Source organism: Lutra lutra, chromosome 12 (assembly GCF_902655055.1).
Source record: "Lutra lutra chromosome 12, mLutLut1.2, whole genome shotgun sequence".
Taxonomy (NCBI): Eukaryota; Metazoa; Chordata; class Mammalia; order Carnivora; family Mustelidae; genus Lutra; species Lutra lutra.
This window is the reverse complement of record NC_062289.1, coordinates 64098331-64116916: the sequence shown is the minus strand read 5'-3', so window position 1 is coordinate 64116916 and position 18586 is coordinate 64098331. Positions and strand designations below refer to the sequence as shown.

The 18586-nt window shown below is 55.6% G+C and overlaps 2 protein-coding genes across 2 annotated transcripts in view; one reads left to right on the top strand and one right to left on the bottom strand.

The window, feature by feature from the left end:
• Positions 1–9707, top strand: part of CDC45 (cell division cycle 45) — a 33727-nt gene extending 24020 nt beyond the window's left edge. The window contains exons 14-19 of the mRNA XM_047697879.1: positions 1583–1721; positions 1805–1888; positions 3128–3246; positions 5710–5786; positions 7933–7999; positions 9580–9707. Of these exons, the coding sequence (XP_047553835.1) occupies positions 1583–1721; positions 1805–1888; positions 3128–3246; positions 5710–5786; positions 7933–7997 (484 nt within the window). The 3' untranslated portion in view covers positions 7998–7999; positions 9580–9707. The remainder of the gene's footprint in view (positions 1–1582; positions 1722–1804; positions 1889–3127; positions 3247–5709; positions 5787–7932; positions 8000–9579) is intronic.
• A 2433-nt stretch (positions 9708–12140) lies between these two features.
• CLDN5 (claudin 5) lies at positions 12141–14609 on the bottom strand. Its single transcript, XM_047698254.1, has one exon. It carries the CDS (start codon positions 13452–13454, stop codon positions 12798–12800), a length of 657 nt encoding a protein of 218 aa, XP_047554210.1. The 5' UTR covers positions 13455–14609; the 3' UTR covers positions 12141–12797.
• Positions 14610–18586: the final 3977 nt, after the last annotated feature.

Below are 18586 nucleotides of genomic sequence, written 5' to 3'. Positions count from 1 at the left end.
TTTCCAGGTGAATGTGGATTCCATTGCTCCCTTCCTTCTAGCAGGAAGTATTGCTAATTGAAATCTGAAACTTCTTGGTTCTTGTTTCTTTGTAAATGCATTCCCATCCCACCAAAAGAAGCTTGAGGGATTTTTTTCATTTCTTTTCAGTGTTCTGTGATTTCATCATGACGTGCCTAAGGTGGATCTTGCTTCATGGATTGTACTGGGTTCTCAGGCGAGCCCTTTCTATCCAAAGTCCTGGATCTTTCAGCTTAGAAATGCTTTTGTACTATTTCTTTACTAATCTTCCCACACATACATACATCACATACATTTTTAATTCTTTCTTTCCTGGCTTCCTGGAATAATGCTCTGCCTCTCACTTGTGCCTTATGTTTTCCATGTCTGTCTTGTTATCAATGTGAAGGAAGCTTCTTGACTGTATTCTCTAGTCTTTGAGTGAATTTTTAATTTTTTTGCTGTCACTTTACTTTCCACAAATACTTCCAGTTTCTGATTGTTCCTTTTTCATGGCATCCTGTTAGTGATTTTTTAATTTATTTGTTGCCCAGTCTCTTTGAAGATATTAATTAGAGTTCATTTTAAGTTTTCTTTTGTTCTCCAAATCATGTGTTTCATCTAGGGTCATTTACTTAGGGCACAGACATTTCTGAAATATCTGGTGGTCCTCACTTTCAAGAGGGTGGGTGTAGAAGCCTGGTGAGGCTTTGGCATAGCCTGCTGGCTATAAGACATTGCTTCATCTTGGTGGGTAGGGTGTCATTATGACACTTTGGGGCTCTTAATTTCTGGATACACTTCTCCACAGAGAGTTCATTTTTTTTTTTTTTTAAGATTTTATTTATTTATTTGACAGAGAGATCACAAGCAGGCAGAGAGAGAGGAGGAAGCAGGCTCCCTGCTGAGCAGAGAGCCCGATGCGGGGCTCGATCCCAGGACCCTGAGATCATGACCTGAGCCGAAGGCAGCGGCTTAACCCACTGAGCCACCCAGGCGCCCCCAGAGAGTTCATTTTAATGTATTTAGAGAAGAACCCTCCTTTCTGGGAGAGAAAGATAAAAATCCACCCATCAGGTGGGGGGACACTGGTCCTCCATTTGGCCCTTACCCTAGCCCCGCCTCTGTCAAAGTCCTCCGGGCTTTCCAGAACCTCCTGTGCAGTGTCTTCCCTCTGTTGGCTTTCAGTTTCCTGTCTTCTGATGCCAAGAACCCCTTCCCACCTTTTATATTGGTCACTGTGGGTTTATACATGTTTTAATCCTTCTTTCCTTCCTTCCTTCCTTTTTCTTTCTTTCTAGAGAGAGAGAACATGAGCGGGGCTGGGGGGTGTGGTTGGGCAGAGGGAGAAGCAGAGAAAATCTTCAGCAGGCTTCATGCCCAGCATGGAGCCCAGTGTGGGGCTCAGTCTCACAACCAAAACAAAGAGTCAGATACTGAGCCATCCAGGCACCGCTAATCCTTCCTTTCATATGCTAGGGAAGGCAGGAGGAAAAGAGTGAAACTCATCCCCACCCACCCTCTTAGGAACCAAGTGTTCTGTTTGTGACTGTGCCAAAGTTGTGTGTCTGCCCCGTTATAGGAGTAACCTGGACAAGCTCTACCATGGCCTGGAACTCGCCAAGAAGCAGCTGCAAGCCACGCAGCAGACCATTGCCAGCTGCCTTTGCACCAACCTTGTCATCTCCCAGGGGCCCTTCCTCTACTGCTCCCTCATGGAGGTCAGGCTTCCCATGGACAGATGGGTCCCAGCACCTGCCTACCAACAGCCCACTCTGACTATCTCTGTGTCCTCCCCGTGCAGGGCACTCCGGACATTGCGCTGTTTTCCAAACCTGCATCCCTGACCCTGCTCAGCAGATACCTGCTCAAGTCCTTCGTGTTTTCGGTGAGGAGCTGGGTGGGTGGATGCCAGAAGGTAGAGACTCAGAGCTCTTGACCTCCCCGTCCCTGGGACAAGTACAAAGGGACCTCGCGGAGGGTGTAGGGCTAGGGCTATGTTCAGCTCTGCCTAACACCCTTCTTTTCTTGGCCAGGGACACCCCTCTCCCCTGGCCCAGCTAACATCAGAGCCTCACTCTGCTTCCTGGGTGAGGGTTTACGCTGGGGGCTACTTTAAACAAAATGTTTAATAGGAGGTTGACATCTCCTATGGCCAAACTGACCTATAAAACAATTAGCTGATGATTATGTAAAGACAATTAAATGATGACAAAAGATGGACTAGGGACAAAACACGAGCTCAAGAGTCCTCTAGGCTCTGTTCAAATTTCAGCCTCCTCCTTTACCAGTTGGGTGACACGAGGTCAATTATTTGATCTCTGAGCCTCAGTTTCCTCATCTGGAAAATGGGCGAATTTTCCCACAGGACCCATCACTTCTCAAACTTTTTTTTTTTAAGGTGTTATTTATTTCTTTATTTGAGAGAGAGAGCATGAACGGTGGGGAGGAGCAGAGGTAGAAGCAGACTGCATGCTGAGCAGGGAGCCAGACACAGGGCTGATCCCAGGACTCTGGGATCATGACCTGAGCTGAAGGCAGATGCTTAACCCCACCCCGGCACTCCTCAAACATTTCTTGAGCAACCCCCACCAGCCAGGCTCTGATGTCATAGGATGACCAACTATCCTGGTTCATGCCCTGGGATGCCCCTTCAATCCTGCACAGACCAGGATAGCTGGTCACCTTTGTTGTAGCATGTGGGTGCAGTGGATACAGCAGTGAAGGAAACACTTGAGTCTCCGTGTCAAGGGAGTATACATGCCGGCAGAGGGGACAAATGAGGAAAGATTTTGTGCAGTGTCAGATGGTGGCACACACCATAGACAAGCTGAAGCAGGATGAGAGGAGGGTTGGTTGGGGAAGGCCTCCGGGAGGAGGTGACAACTGGGTCAGGACCTAAAGGAGGTGAGGGAGGGAACCGCCAAGAGGTGTTGGCACAGAAGAATGCAGGGAACAGGGTGTCAAAGCCTGGGAGGTGGCTGCATGGGGACTTGAGACTTTCTGGTGAGAGAAAGTCCGTGGAGGCTTTTGGGGAGTGGGTGGCTGGCCCTGTTAGAGCTCCTAGGCGCTGAGTGGAGCAATCGCTCCGTGAGGCCGTGATTAAGGGTGAACTTTGCCTCTGCAGACAAAGAACCGGCGTTGCAAGCTGCTGCCCTTGGTGATGGCTGCGCCCCTAAGTGTGGAGCAGGGCACTGTGACTGTGGTGGGCATCCCCCCAGAGACCGACAGCTCTGACAGAAAGAAGTGAGCCGGGTTTTGCATCTCCTGGGCATTGGGTGTCACTGGCCTGTGGGCTCTGCGGAGTTAGGGGATCTTTGCCCTCAATGCCAAAGTGAGGACAGCCTCTTCAATCACGTGGCAGGACTTGGGGGTTTAGCTATGTGGGCTGCAGAGTTACCATTGAACTTCTACCTTACCCCTTGACTGGACTTTGGAATGCTTCTAGTTTGTTCAAGGCCTCCCTCCCAGGCAGCGGTGTCTGGCTCCCTGAGGAGGACCAACGTCAGACCACCCCCAGGAGAGGCTACACACCTACAGTGAGGTGTGATTAGGTGTCCCAGCTCTGTGTGGCCTTGGGTGGGAACCTCAGCCCTCCCTGGTCCTCAACCCTTTTCTCTGAGGAGCAGCTTATACTGAAAATCTGAGAGGTTTCAGGTCACCTACCCCAGAAATTAGGCTACACCGGCAAAGTTCCTCAAGAACAGCTCTATGTGACGCCTTCAAAACCCTCATGAATGATCATTCACCAAGAGTATTGTTTGGGCCTCACACTAACCCTTGAGGAGAGCTGGGCAGTGCCCCCCAATCCCAGCTCCACCCAGGTGAGTCAGATTCACTGCTCAGTGAATCCCAAATCCAGGCATTTGCCGAACACATTTTTTTTTAAATTTTTAATTTTTTAAAGATTCTATTTATTTATTTGAGACACAGAGTGAGTGAGAGAGAGAGAGAGAGTACAAGCTGGAGGAGGCACATAGGGAGTGGGAGAAGCAGGCTCCCTGCTTAGCAGGGAGCCTGATGTGGGACTCGATCCCAGGACCCTGGGGTTATGACCTGAGCCAAAGGCAGACACTCAACCGACGGAGGCACCCAGGCGTCCCTGCCAAACACATTTAAAAGTTCAGTTATAAGTGCTGGAATACGAGAAACTGTTTAGTGGTGTGTGGAGGATGTGCACTCCCAGATGACCTGCCTGCCAGAGCTTGCTACCCCTCTGGAAGCTGAGCTCACTTGTGCCCCCCGATGGTTTGGGCGGCGGGTAGAGGGTCCAGCTCCAGCCCCAGCAGAAGCTAACACAACTGCTTAGTCACTCAGACTGTGGGGTTGTGGCTGCTTGTCCTCCCTCAGCCTTTTCTTTATTTAGCATCTAGGAAACATTTTGGATTTCCGTCAGTGGTGTAGTTCTGTTTTGTTTTCTCGCCAAGCATCAGCCCTCTGTGCACATTTTTACAAAAGTGATTTCTAACCATAGGAAGCCTCTTAAGTGGATGACAGTTTACCTGTAATCGCCTATTGGACGTTCAGGCTGTTTCCGACTTTTTGTTATAGACAATGTACCGGTGGGTTTGTGAATGCGTAGGCTCATCTTCTTGCGCTTTTGAGAAGCTTTTCTCACTGTCTTCTCAATGTTTCCCCTACGTCTGCTGGTCTAGGTTCTTTGCATCCTTCTGTAGCAAGGTCAGGTTTTCTCCTGCCCCCTCCCATCCACACCTGGTTTTGGCCTACAGGCTGGACCCTGGGGGTTCCCTGGTTTTCCCTGCGGCTCCCTTCATGCTCTGTGGCCTTGTGACTTATCCCAGGGGCTAATGTCACCATCCTTGGGGGTCTTTGTGTCCCTGGCAGAGTCAGTACCCCAGGCCTGGTGATCCCCAGCACATCCCGAGAGGTGACCTTGGTAAGATACTGACAGCTGGCAGGAAGACACCCCCATCCAGCTCCCTGGTGCGGTGGCTTCGGGAGCCAAAGACCACTCAGTGTCCTGTGCCTCTCAGTTTTCCCAGTTAGCTCTTACTGGCCTCTGCTGTGGAAGACACTGGTCTTGGATCCGGATCAGCCCTAGCCCTGCTCTTGTGAGCTTTGACCTCCTTCTGTGTCTGCAAAGGCCATTTAGTAGCAAGTTGGGAGAGACAATGGACTTTTTTAAGATAAGTGCTTGCATGTTGCTGGGCTGCTTTCCAAAGCCATGCCGTGGGTCTTGGATTCATAGTCACACCGGGCGGAGCTGGCCAGGGGCTCTTGGGCTGGGTTCTCAAGGCAGCCAGCAAGCCCTTCCCCCACGGGCCACCACGGCCACCTGCGTCCTCTATCTCGCCAGAGATTTGTTGCTCTACGTGGCTGTGCCAATCGGTGGTTAGCTCTGCCTGCTGTGCCCAGTCCCGTGTGAGAGTTACTATGGGGACTGTGGGGGCTGGGAGCACACGCCCCTCCTTTGCCCATCCTCCCTGACTGTAGCCAGTTCAAGAGTCCTTTCCCCATGATGATCTCCCTCCATGGCTAGCCCTTACTGCGTGCACAGCCCCCTGAGCCCCCCGGGATGGGTGTGTGCTCCTGGCCGTCTCCCTGCCCCACACCTTCGCACTCAGCAGCCCAACAGGCAGAACTGGAGGCCAGGGAGGAGTCTGGGCCAACTCCTGTTGTCTGTCCCAGCAATTTAGGAAGGTTCCTCACAGTGAGAGGGCCCCCAACATCCCTCTTATGTGTCTACAGCTTTTTTGGGCGGGCGTTTGAGAAGGCAGCGGAGAGCACCAACTCCCGGACGCTACACAACCATTTCGACCTCTCAGGTAAGAGTCTGGGGAACTGGGGCCCTTACAAGGTCAGTGCTGGCCTTGAATCAGGGAAGCTGGCATTGACAGAAATACCATGTCAGCACCACTCTCGCTTTCCTGGAGGCAGCCCTGGGCCTGGCTGCTTCAGGCGGCTCAGGGAGCTCTGGGATGCGTAGGGCCTCCTCTCTGGGCCCTGATGGGCAGCCAGGGGAACAGGTGTTGTCCATAGAGCTGTGGGCCTGGTTTTGACCTTATAGTCTAGCCCTTGAGAACACTTCCCCGAGAATCTGGAGGACTGTCACTAGAGCCCTCTGGGCCAGCCTCATGCGTCAGGGTCACCTTTCCCTCCAAGGCTGTGCTGGTCACCACTGCAGGCCAGCAGCTCCTGTCTGTGTGGTCGTGAAGGGTCCCGCATCAGGCTGCCATGTGGTCCTGTGTGACCATCTGGGCACTGGCCCTGACCTAATGTTGCATGAGTCCAGGGAATGGAAGAGCCCAGTCCAGGTGGTGGCTGTGCAGGCTGGCCAGTGCTCCCCACGACACCCCACAGCTTCTCCATAGCCCATTGTGGAACATGGGTTATATGGGGCCACATACGCTTTTTCTTCTAGCTGATAGATCTTTTTTTTTAAGATTTTATTTATTTGACAGGGAGAGACACAGCAGGAGAGGGAACACAAGCAGAGGGAGTGGGAGAGGGAGAGGCAGGCTTCCTGCCCAGCAGGGAGCCCAATGCAGGGCTTGATCCTAGGACCCTGGGATCATGACATGAGCCCAAGGCAGACACTTAACAACTTAGCCACCCAGGTGCCCCAGCTGATAGGTTTTTAAGACCTGTCACCACTTTGTATCGGTGTGTTTGGGCTGCCCTAACGACATACCATAGATTAGGGGGTTTAAACAATAGAAATCTATTTCTCAGTCTGGAGGCTTGAAGTCCGAGATCAAGGTGTACACAGTGGCTGATTCTTCTGAGGCCTGAGACCTCTCCTTAGCTTATAGATTGCCGTCTTCTGGCGGTGTTCTCCCATGGTTGTCCCTCTGTGTCTGTGTGCCAATCTCTTCTTATAAGAACCCCAGTCAGATTGGATTAGGGCGCATCCCTGTGATTTTGTTTAAAGATCTTCAAAAGCCTCATCTCCAAATCCAGCATGTACTGCCTGAGGTGCTGGGGGTTAGGCCTTCTACACATGAATTTCAGGAGAATATACCTTGGCCCATAATTCCCACCTGTCAGAAAGGACAGTTTCTTACGTCACATCGGCCGATCTGTTACAGTGAGCCCTTGGCATCAGAGACCCCATGTTCACCCCAGCTGCCTCTCAGGCTGCAGCTCTGTGTTGGGTGGGTTCACCCCTGCAGCAACACCTCCATTCCTACTTCATGCCCGAGATGTGGGAGAAGCTGGTGCTGACAGGCCTGCAGGATGTCTCAGCTTCTCACAGCGAGAATTTGTGGGCTGGCAGTCGCTTGGCTTCCCGTGGGGGAGGAAAGCTGGGGAGAGGGGACTGCATAGCAGAGGGCAGGCAAGCATCCTCCTGGGTGGGCTGGGCCTGGGTTTGCTGGAGCCATGGCCTGTGACACAAGTGGCTCATAGGACCAGGCTGGCCTGGTTTTGCGCTGTTCGATGAGGGCCCCCGGAAATGGGGGCAGTTCGCGTCGTGTTTCCCTTCTACAGAAGAGGATACTGAAGCAGAGAGACTGACCAGAGCAAAGCTGCAGGCTAGCATCCTGCCGGACCTCAGGGCCTCCTACAACCCACAGTGGGGCAGGGAACTGTGTCCAGCAGGGCGGGAAGGCCTGTCTCTGCCCGGACCTGTTCTAAACTATCACATCCCTGTGTCTCCATTGACTGTCACTGCTGGTCCCCTAGCAGCCTGGAGGGCCCTCCCCACAGACTGTAACCCCAGCCAGCCTCACCAACAGGGCAACCAGCCATTTCTGAGGACTAAATACAGAGGACAGAGAAATACAACCTCTGAGCTCAGAATATTCCAGGCCACTAAGGGGCTGAGTACATTTTGGAATGTGCCAGAGGGTGGTTCCCATCTTGGATAACCAGAAAGAGGGAGTTAATATAACCTGCCTTGTTTTTCCTACAGCGCCTCACTCTCAGCCCTACTCCTCCCCCTCACGAGCTGTTTTTCTTTCATTACTTCAGTAATTGAACTGAAAGCCGAGGATCGGAGCAAGTTTCTGGATGCGCTTGTTTCCCTCCTGTCCTGAGGGTGAGATGTGGGGGGGGGATGCTGGAGGGTTCTGGTGGAGGGGAGTCCTGCTGCACAGCCAGCCCTGTTGAAGTGTAAAGAGAGCCCCCCATTCCCTCCTTTTTCCCTCCTCAAGCCAAGGCTTATTCTTGTATTTCAGACCCAAGCAGGGTTCCTGAGGAGATATGGGGGCAATGCCTTTTTCCCAAGGATGTCTGTCCCTGGGCTGGTGGCAGTGTCACAGTGGGATATTACTGAGGGAGCTAATTTCATTAAGCTCCTGGGACCCCTTCAGCAAGAGTTGGCATTTACCCTCTCCTGACCGCACCATGGGCTGGGCATCAGTGAGGGACATGCAGGCCTCCTGGCACTGCTGGGGGAGAAGCCGACCCTTAGGGGTGGGGAGCCTCCTGGAGCTTGGTGCCCTTTGCAGCCTTAGATCAAGCCCTGGGCTAGGGCCCACAGAGGCTTCTACCCAGGCTCTTGCGTGCTTGATTTAGGTGAAAACAAAGCTGTTGGCAGCCACACGGCTGATAACTAGGAAATGTCTCTGTGGGCCTTGCATGAGCGTGAGGCTGTCACTAGGCAGTCCATGACGATGCTGCCAAGCCAGGGCTCTTCCCAGTGCCACACATGCCAGCTCTTTCTTGAAGGACCTCTTAGCAAACGGGCCAGGCAGCTGCTCCGTCCCTAGGGCCCACTTCTCAGCCCAGGGCCCCCCACACTGCGGATGCCCACGCCCAGCCCTGCCTCTCCCTGAGCCCCGGGCTGGACTCACCGCTGAGGCAGACGGGCCTGTCAAGGCCCTGATGTAGAGGGTCCCCTCCCGCTCCCCCACCATCCCCTGTGAGCTGGAAGCTGTGGGGGGCAGATACCCTTCCCCTGCTGGGGCCTTAGTGGGCTCTGCTGAGGACGATAGAGGGGACCTCAGGGACCCACAGTCCCTCTTTCAGAGTCTGCAAGGGTGTATAGGGCTTGGGGTGGGGCTTTGGGCTCAGACCCATTGGGTCTTTAGCAAGGTGTGCTGGGTACCTAACTGGGCTCTGGCTGTTCCCTCAACTGAAAGGGGGCCAACACCCCATGGACAATGAGAGCCAAGCCTTAGGATGGGGGCAGGGTGTAAGTTTATGACCCACATCAAAGGTTACTGGCAGGGGCTCTCAAGGAGGTGGCTGGTGTCTGTGGCCTCACCCTTCCCTGTAGTCTGCTTAGTGATGACACCAGCACTGCTGTGTGTCCTGTCACCAAGACTGGGTGCAGGGTGGGCCAGCCAGGCAGGGGGAGAAGCCTTGTGAGGGCCCCCTGGGCTGAGGCAGGGTCTGCAAGGGTGATAGGGTGGTGAAAGGCCATGAGGCCCTGAGGGTTCTCAAGCATGTGACAGCCTGGACCCAGCTGGAGGGGTGAAGTGAGGCCGGTGGGCACCTCTGTGGCTCTAGGGTGGCTCTCCTCCCAGGGTCACCACCTCTCTCCCCTGTGAGTGGTGGAGGCTACCCAGAAGCAAGCCCATCAGGACAGAGGGAAGGCCTGGGCCATTTGTTTAATTCATAGGGCCATCAGAATTGTTGAAAATATACTTATTTTTTCTTTTTTTTCTTCTCTAGAGTTTGATCTCTGCAGACACGACCTCCTCCTTATTTATATTAACTGGATTTTATTTAGACTCTAAGTTATGGACATAGTTTTAGATGCAGGGACAGCTGGTTTTTAATGGAATAAAATGTTCATTTTAGTTTTGGTGCCTCAGTCTGGGCTGTGGTCATAGGGCCAGCACTTGTTTTTGTTCTGAGCTTTCTTCGGGTACAGAGGAGCCTTTTCCTGTGCCTGGGAGACCTCGAGGCCCAGCAGTAAATCAGCATGGGGGATGGCCTCCAGGATCCCTGGAGAGCAGCAAATGGAGGCTGGGCAGCTCAGCACTGGAGCTCCACACGGTTCCTGGACCAACCACTGCCCAGCCATGCCAGCCGGGGCCCGGCTCTGCCCTCCCACCACCTCTTCCTGTCCTCCTGGCCCTGGCAGCAGCTCAGGCCCACCCTCCTGACTGTGCCTGCCTCCCAGGCCCTACTTCACGGCCATCATCTCATCCTTCCGCATCTCCTGTCCCAGTACCCCACCCCTGCCATCCCCACAGGTACATGGTCCCCCCCAGGCTAATGGGACAGTTGGGCAGATAACAAGTACAAGGTCCCCACCCTTCCTGGCTGAGGGGCCCCGGACAGAGATAGCTTCACCACATCCTGATCATAGAAAGTTCAAACTGGACAGAACCACGGCAACTTCCAGAGTCTTCAGAATAGCAAGAGTTCTCAGGGGAGCTGTGCCATCAGCTGGATCCACTCTCTGACACATACCCAGAGCCCCTGTGAAAGTTGAGGGGGTCTGGAGGCAAAGACGATGCCATTCCTGCCCTTTGGGGAGGAGGGAGCTGTTCACATAAGTGGCAGAGGCCATCTGGCTACTCTGCCTGGGAGAAGGGTGCTGGCGATGCAGGCAGGCTGGAGCAACGTGGCCACCTGGGTGTGGCACCTGGGGCCTTAAGCAGGAGGAGGCAGAGTGGTTTGGGTAGGCTTTAAGCTGGTAAAAAGCCCAGAAATAGTGGCCTGGAACTGAGGCGACAGATTGGTGGAGACAGGTCACAGGGTGGCTCTTGGGAAGGGGTAGTGGGCACAGAGGGATTGGCTATGCTGGAGACCAGCTCCTCTTACCTGACCTCTGGCAAATGGAATGTGCTCCTGGCCTTCCTGACATGAGTCAGGCAGCATCAGCTGGACTCCCCCGGCCCTTAAGCTGCCCACCTTGAGCATTTGCAGCATTGGGACTGTACAGCTTCCCTTTGGAATCCTGCTGATTCCTGGGGCCTGAAGGAATTGGAGACCTCTGGGCTTGTGTGGGATGCAGCCTTCAGTCTGTGCTCCTGTCCAAACACTAGCCTGGCTGGCCCCAGGACCTTTGTTCCAGCAGCCCCATCAAGGCCCCAGGATCACACACTTTTGCACTTGAGGACCGTTTGTGGGCCTTGTTGCACAGGCCCAAGGGGGGCTGCCATGGGGGGCGGCTGAGGGCCTCTGGGCATTGAGACCATCCTGCTGCAGCTCATCCCACTGCAAGGAGCTCAGGCTACCAGATAGTTCGGCCTCCCTTGAAGTCCAGCTCCCTGGCTCTGCTGCAACTTCTGGGGTTCAGGGCAGTGTTCGGGCTCTTCCCCTTCCTCACAGTGGGGAGCCTGGCCAGCCCTGGGTGACTCCTTGCCACTGGATTTGGCCCAAGCATTTCTGGACAGAGCCCCCAAGGCCAGGTTTGGGGGCAGATGCCAAGCCCTGCTGGCTGGGCTTGGAGCTCCTCCCTACAGGCCCAGGCCAGCACCGGCTCCCTGGGGGCGCCACTCACAAGAGAAAAGTTACGCAGGGCACTTCCAGCAGGGGCTGGCACAGAAGTGGTGCTAATGGTCAGCACAAGTCTGGGCTGGCCGCCAGGCCAGCAGGATGAGCACAGGCCCCGCACAGAGCTGTGCTGAGACTGGCAGAAGAGCCAGGACCAAGGGGCTGGAACCCTGCCCGGGCACTCTAAGCAACCTGCACAAGTGCCTCCTTCCCATAGCAACATGCTTGCGGTCTTGCCGCTAGCTCCGGTGGAACCCAACACACATCCTGGATTCGCCCCTGTTCCTGCTGCACTGTTGGCTGGAAGGGCCCAGTCAGTGCTTTACAGCTGTCTGGCCATTTGGTGCGATCCACAGATTGGCAAGCCCTGAGAGGGCAGTGGGAAAACACCCAACCTGTGGGGCATGGAGCCAGCCTCTTAAAACCAGCAGCCTGGCAGCCCACCCTCGACTCTTCCTGCATCCAAAGACCCCACACTGGCTGGGGGGTGGGGGGTGGATTTCCAACCTGCATCCTCTCCCGGGGTCTGCATCGTCCTCTCCCCAGGCTCTTCTGACTACAGATCTCCCCTTCCTGGGTTGCCGAAGACTGTAGCTGTGCTTCCCACCCAGTAGAAAGGTGCCTAGGTGGCAGGGAGGGGTGGGTCAGGCCACGGATCTTCTGGAACATAGGGGCAATGCTGGGAGGTCTCAGAAAAGGCCTTTTAGGTAGCAGTTGGTGGGCGGGTGGATGAAGGGGGCTGCTGGGCATGAGTAGTGACTGGAAAGAGAACAGGACACAGGTGGGAGGGTATTCAAACCATTTACTAAGCAAATTCTTACCCTCCCCACAAGCTGCAAAGGAGGGCAGGGCCCCAGCTCCACACTCAGGATCTGGTGCCCATAAGCATCTCCTGGGGAGCTGCCGGGGTGAGGCAGGGAGGTCCAGGCCAAGTCTTTTAGTCCCCCTGGGTTCAGGCCCCTGCTGTTGGGGGAGAGGCCAGTTGTATACATCCCTCTGGCAGCCCAGGCTGGGGTCCCTGCGCTCTCTGTCTGCCCTCCTGGAATCCGCAGGAGCTGCTGGTAAGGATGACGGCATCCAAGACTCTGAGGGTCCGGGAGGGAACTGGCATTTCAGTCCATTGTCTACTCAGCCAAAGGGACCCGCGCCCCACCCACATCGGAGTAAGCTCTGCGCACAGAAAAAGAAACCGAGCAAGTCCTCTCAAGTGTGTGGCTCCTGTTCAGAGCAGGGCGAGGCCCAGGACCCGGCTAGTTGCTATTGGAGAGAACGGGCTGCGGGCGGGAGCAGGGTCTCGGTCGGTCGGTGTGCCACGTCCAGGCGCAGAGCCGGCCATTCCGCGGAGACCGCGCGGGGGCGGCCTCGCCTCGGATGCCGTCCATGCGGGGCTCCCCTAGCCAGTTGTCCGGCTCGTGCGAGGGGCCCCGCCGAGTCCGGCGCCCTCAGACGTAGTTCTTCTTGTCATAGTCGCCGGTGGCCGTGGGCCGCCGCGACGCGGAGTACTTGACCGGGAAGCTGAAGTCGGGGCGGCCGACGCAGACCCATGCACCGCAGCACACGAGGCCGCCGCCACACATGAGCAGCGCAGAAGCCGCCCAGCCGATGTACAGCGCCGCGCCCAGCTCGTACTTCTGCGACATGGGCACCGCCGGGTCGTAGAACTCGCGGACCACGATGTTGGCGAACCAGCAGAGCGGCACGAGCGCCAGCAGCCCGCAGAGCGCGTAGAGGGCGCCGCCCGTGAGGGCCACCCGCGCCTTGGCCGGCCCTGGGGCCACGCAGGTGGTGCACTGCGCGCCCGCCAGGGTCACGAAGAGCGCGACGAGCGCCAGCAGCACCGCGCCCACGGTGAGTGCCCGCGCCGCCTGCACCTCGGTGTTCAGTGCCAGCACTGAGTCGTATACCTTGCACTGCATGTGCCCGGTGCTCTGCACCACGCACGACATCCATAGCCCCTTCCAGGTGGTCTGCGCCGTCACGATGTTGTGGTCCAGGAAAGCAGTCACCTGCCACATGGGGAGCCCGCACGCCAGGATCAGGCCCACCCATCCCACCAGGCACAGCACCAGGCCGAGGATCTCCAGCGCCGCCGACCCCATGGTTGGAGGCGAGACGGGCGCCCGACGGCCCGCGGGCCTCCAGGCAGGGCGCGGCGGTGCCTCGGTGGAGCGGCTAGGCGCCCTGAACCGGCTCTGGTGCCTCTGCGCCCGGGAGCTCGGCTCACCGCCTCCTATCCGCGGTCCGGGAGAGTCTGCCGCACAGCCTCGGATCTGCGGGTGCTTGTGGTGGGCTTCCCCTATGAAGGTTCGGGGGCGGACTTTGCCCCGCGGCCCGGCCCCTGGTCCCCGAGCAGCCAATCCGCGCGCCGGCCGTCGGCCCTTAACCAATCACAGGCGCCCCCGGCAGCTGGAGTTAGGGAAACCATTGCCCTTAGCGGGTAGCGGAGGGCGCCGACAGCTCCCTGCCCCGCCGCCGCCCGCTATCCCTTCACCCGCTGTTGTCCAGAGCTCGTTCCGGACTGACTTGGGGTTGCTAAGCGCGCGCTCCCCGGGCTACCTTCCTGTGTCCCAGCCTCTCCATTTCAGGAGCCTCATGACTGTACCGGCTTCCCCCCGCTCCCGGAGTGAGTGAAGGTCTCTATGCCCAGGCCAGCTCCGCTCTTGCCTGGCCAAGGTCTGCGGGAGGCCCCACCATCACCGTCGCGCAGAGGTTTGCGTGAGGGACTCTTGGGTCCCTTTTCCTGGGTTAGCCAAGCACAGCTCGGCCTATTACTACAGGAATCCCGCCCTGGGGTCCAATCCCATCCCTGACCGTTTCACCACTGCGCGGTTTCCCCCTCAGTCCTGGCATTGTGTCTCCCAGAGACCAAGGGGCCGGCTGTTTGGGTCAGGCTGGAACCTCCAGCCCCAGGTCCTGACCAGCGCCAGTGCCCAGCGGGTCTCCGCCTAGCTGGGGCCTGAGGCCCCAGCAGGAAGCAGGTGGAACAGGGATCTTACCACCACCTCCGGAGACCCTCACTCTGCCCCTGCCGCCGGGATTTCCCAGACCTCTCAACCTCTGCACTGGTCGCTCCTCTTCCTGAGATGCTTCCCATCCCCCATCCTTTGAGGCCCAGCTCAGGCGACACAACTTCGGGAAGTCCCCGGTGTTCTCCAGTCACCCTACAAGCAGGCTGTCCTCCTAGGAGCAGCCCGTGGTCCCAGGCTTGGGGGCCTACCCGAGCCCTCAGAGAGGAGAAACACAAAGGGACACAGAGGTGCTGTGCTCTGCCCTCCCACCGGTGGAGGTGCCCTGGCACCCCAGGCCCAGGCCACCCTCCGGAAGGCAACTTGGAGTTTCCTGGCCAGGAGGAAGAGCCCCCATCCTCGCTAGAGGCGGGAGGCTCGGGATTTCCGGGCATTCTTCTGCACAATGGCCCAGCCGTTTCTCAAAAGGCCCGCTGGGATGGACATTGGGCCCCCCTGAGACTCAGGTGGGGGCACCAGACCCTGCAGCTCAGAACCCCATGGGGGCACCAGCCCTGTTCTGGCAGCTCCCTCCCTACTCCCCATCAGCCCTTTTGTTTCCAGCAAAGTCTGTACTCAGTCTTGGACTGAGGTGGCTGGGACCCTGGTTCTTTCTTCTGGTCCAGGGTGCTTGGCTCGGCTGGACGGGGCCCTCCACAGAGAAAGCCTGGACATTGAGGTCAGCCACAGCCTAGGAGTTTTGCTAAATCTGTCCCTCCTGGGACCTGATTCCTTCTCCCTCTGCATATGGCTCTGAGATAAGGCCAATACCCTGTTCATCCCACATGGGGAAGTACCCAAGGCAAGTTTGCTGGTCCATGAGTGTGAAGGTGGGTGGGGGGAGGAAGTTTTACCGCTTTCTTCACCCTCCAGCCTCCTTGGTCCCTGCATGGGTTAGGGCTCTGTGGGCCACTGGCTCTTCCCAGCCATCCCCTCACTGCTTCCCTCCTGCTGCAAACTCCTCGGCCTGTCTCCCTCCACATTCCCGATTTCGCCTCCTCCTGTCCTCTCCAGGGAGCTCAGCTGTACCACGCACCCCACCCTCCCAATACTACTCCCTTCAGGCCCAAGTCCAGGGACCTTGCCCAAGGTCTCCCACCACACTCCACACTGCTCTCTTCCTGGGATGACTCCTGTAGCCTCCTCAGGCCAGCTGGGCCCCATCCTTGCCCACTCAGGCTGTTCTCCTCAAGGCAGGGAGGCCATGCTGGCAGGCCCCTCTCCTGAGGCCCTTCTACCCAAAACCCACATCATGGCTCACACTGCCCATGGACAAAGTGCTGGGTCCTGGGAGCTGCCCAGGGTGACGTCCACCTGCCTGCCTACCTGTCTGCCTTGGGCCTGACCAGTCCAAGAGCACACTCTCTGTGCTCTATCCAGACTTGCCTTTCTTTGGGCCCTCAGGCTGGTCTGGCTCTCACCACAGCCTCTTAGGCCTGCAGTGTATCCCTCAGGTAGAGGCTGCTCTTGTAAGTTGTGCTGCTGAGATCAGTTGCTCTTGGATGCCTTTCTGCCCCTGTCTCCTAGCCTTGCTCCCTGAGGCCCAAGTTGGAAGGGTCCATCCACTTACTGGATTTCCCCATCACCACCCAGGATTGAGCTTCCTCGAAAGGGCCCTCTTTATGCATCTCTCTCTGGCGAGGGGCTTCCTGTGATTCACGGCCGACCTCTGGCCATGCCACCCCTTCTAGCCAGCTTGGAGCTGCAGCCAGCACGAGGATCTCCCCCTTTGCCTGCCTACCTGCCCCTCCCTCTCCACCACCTTGGGCCTATCCCAGGGCTCACCCCCAGCCTGGCACCCCAGGGTGGGCCTCAGTGAGCCTCCATCTCTTTGCAGACAGCTTCACAGTATTTTGGGGACTTGATGGAAAGGCCTCAGTTTCCACTTATCCCCATCAGATTTCTGTCCCAACACAACTGTTTGGGTTGTGGCTCAGGCCTGCCATGGAACCAGAGTCCACTCAGAGAGGCCCAGCCCGGACCTAGGAGGGGCATGAGATGTGTCTGCCCTCCCTTCTACTCATGGTGGTCTCCTGACCACCTGCTTCACACTAAGCTCTGTCTCTGGGTGGAGGACACACCCAGCAAGCTCCTGCCCCAACCTGTAATTGGGTAGGGCCCTTTCAGGTGTGTCTATGGCCATGGGCTAAAGAGATGGCAGTGTCATGCAGAGGGATAGAGTCCTCTCTAAGGAGATAAGAGTTCAGCCAAGATCTAGGAAAGAAGTTCCATTGGAGAGTGCAGAGGTGGGAAGGGGCACGGTGACTGGGGTGCCCATGAAGCTCCATGAGACAAGGACAAGACAGTGGGCAAGGGCCTGCCGGTGAGGTCAGAGGGGTCTAGGGCTAGGCAGGGTCATGACTCCTTGATCTCTGGAGAGGGGCTCCCAGGCCAGCATGCCAGCCAAGGCCACCTGCTCATCTGCCGCTATTGTTCTGCTTTCCCAGGGGAAGAGCGGCAGGATCTCATTAATTGTGTGAGGGAAAGGCCTGAATCAGCAGAAAAGCCAAGTTTATCTTGAGTAGCTGCCGACTGACCCTGTGCCAGGGTGATCCAGTGACCTTCCAAGGACAATCTAAATTTAGGCTCCAGATTCCTGGGGATTGGGGTTAGGGAAGCTCCTAGTAGCCAATTTCAATCCAGAGGAAGTGAAAAACAACGTTCTTTCTATCTTTTGGCTTCAAAACAGTTAAGGATGTTTTCCTCCAGTGGAGCAGAAGTTTGTGGAGTCTCTGATCACACAACTCCCCCACCGGTGCCCTTTCTTGGTAGCTGCCCAGAGGCAGCATGAATCCTCAGATCACTTGGCCCTGCTCTGGGGGCCTAGAAGGGGAACAGGGGCTTGCAATGATGTGCAAAACACCTTTTGACAAAGAGCCAGTGAATTCACAATTCAGACTAGTGAATTGATCTCTCCTTGCCTTAGTTTCCGCATTGGTAACAAAGCCCTCCACAATGGAGGCTGCAAGTTTGGACGGGAGGCCATCACCCATCCCTGGCCCTCTGCTGCCATTCCTGAGCACACTATGGGGTCCTGAGATGTTCTCTCTGACTCCCTTGACATTTGCAGCTCATCTGACTTCAATCCTCAGAGCAGGTGCCACTGGCTGTTTGTCCAAATTGGAAGACATTGTGCCTTAAACTTCTCCAGTGGGTAGAGGAGTGAGGGGCATGGAGCTCTGGTCGACAGAGACCTAGGGTCTTGTAGGTCCCTCATACCTTCAAGGACTATAACAGATGGTAGTCTCTGCATAATCCAGGACCCCTTTGGGAGTCTGGAGGAGGTCAGCCAATGGCAATAGTGTCCTCAGGGGCAAAAAGTGGCCCTCCACCCCACTCCCACTTCTCACCCCTCATATCTGCCCTGGTTCCATGGCCTCTCTGTCCACCTTCTCTCTCTAAACCCCTTCCTTCTCTGATTATTTCCTTCTTTGCATGCTGCACTTTGTAACAATTTTAGATTCTTTCCACTTAAAAGCATAAAGTGATTCTAGATTCTCTTTTTCATTTAGCATCATATTATAAACATGTCTACACTTGTTAAAAACACTCTCATGGGGGCACCTGGGCGACTCAGTAATTTGAGCCTTTGACTCTTGATCTCAGCTCAGGTTTAGATCTCAGGATGGTGGGTTTGAGCCCCTCATTGGGCTCCACACTGGTCACGGAGCCTACTTAAACAAAACAAAACAACACAAAACACCCTCATAATTACTATTGTTTCTAATTGCCTGGAAGATGGCCTCAGGGGTTGGATGGAGGTAAAATGGAATCTACCTCCACCATTCACAGGGGTGGGATGTGACTAGGGCAATGTATTCTGAGGTTCTGTAAAATGCGGATGATAATGGACTTAACACCAAAGGGTTGTCAAGGAACTTAGTAGATAGCATTCCCTGGCTCAAGGTGAATGATGAATTAACAATGATGATGATTAATTATACATCCATCCTTCAAGACATACTTTGATAAAAGATGATTTTTCTGTTATCAGTAACACTGCTACCAAAGTAAGCCTTGGTATTTTGGATGATTTCCTCAGGAAAAATTCCTCAAAGAATTTCAGCTCACATCCAGGAGGTTGTGTCACAGAGACCTCTTATCTGAGTATATGTTTTCATTGCCTCTCACCAGCATTGGATATTCACAGTTTTAAAACTATACTTCTTGAGTAGGTAGAAAATAGTATCTTTTACTCTCATTTCTCTGAACAGTAATGTGGTTAA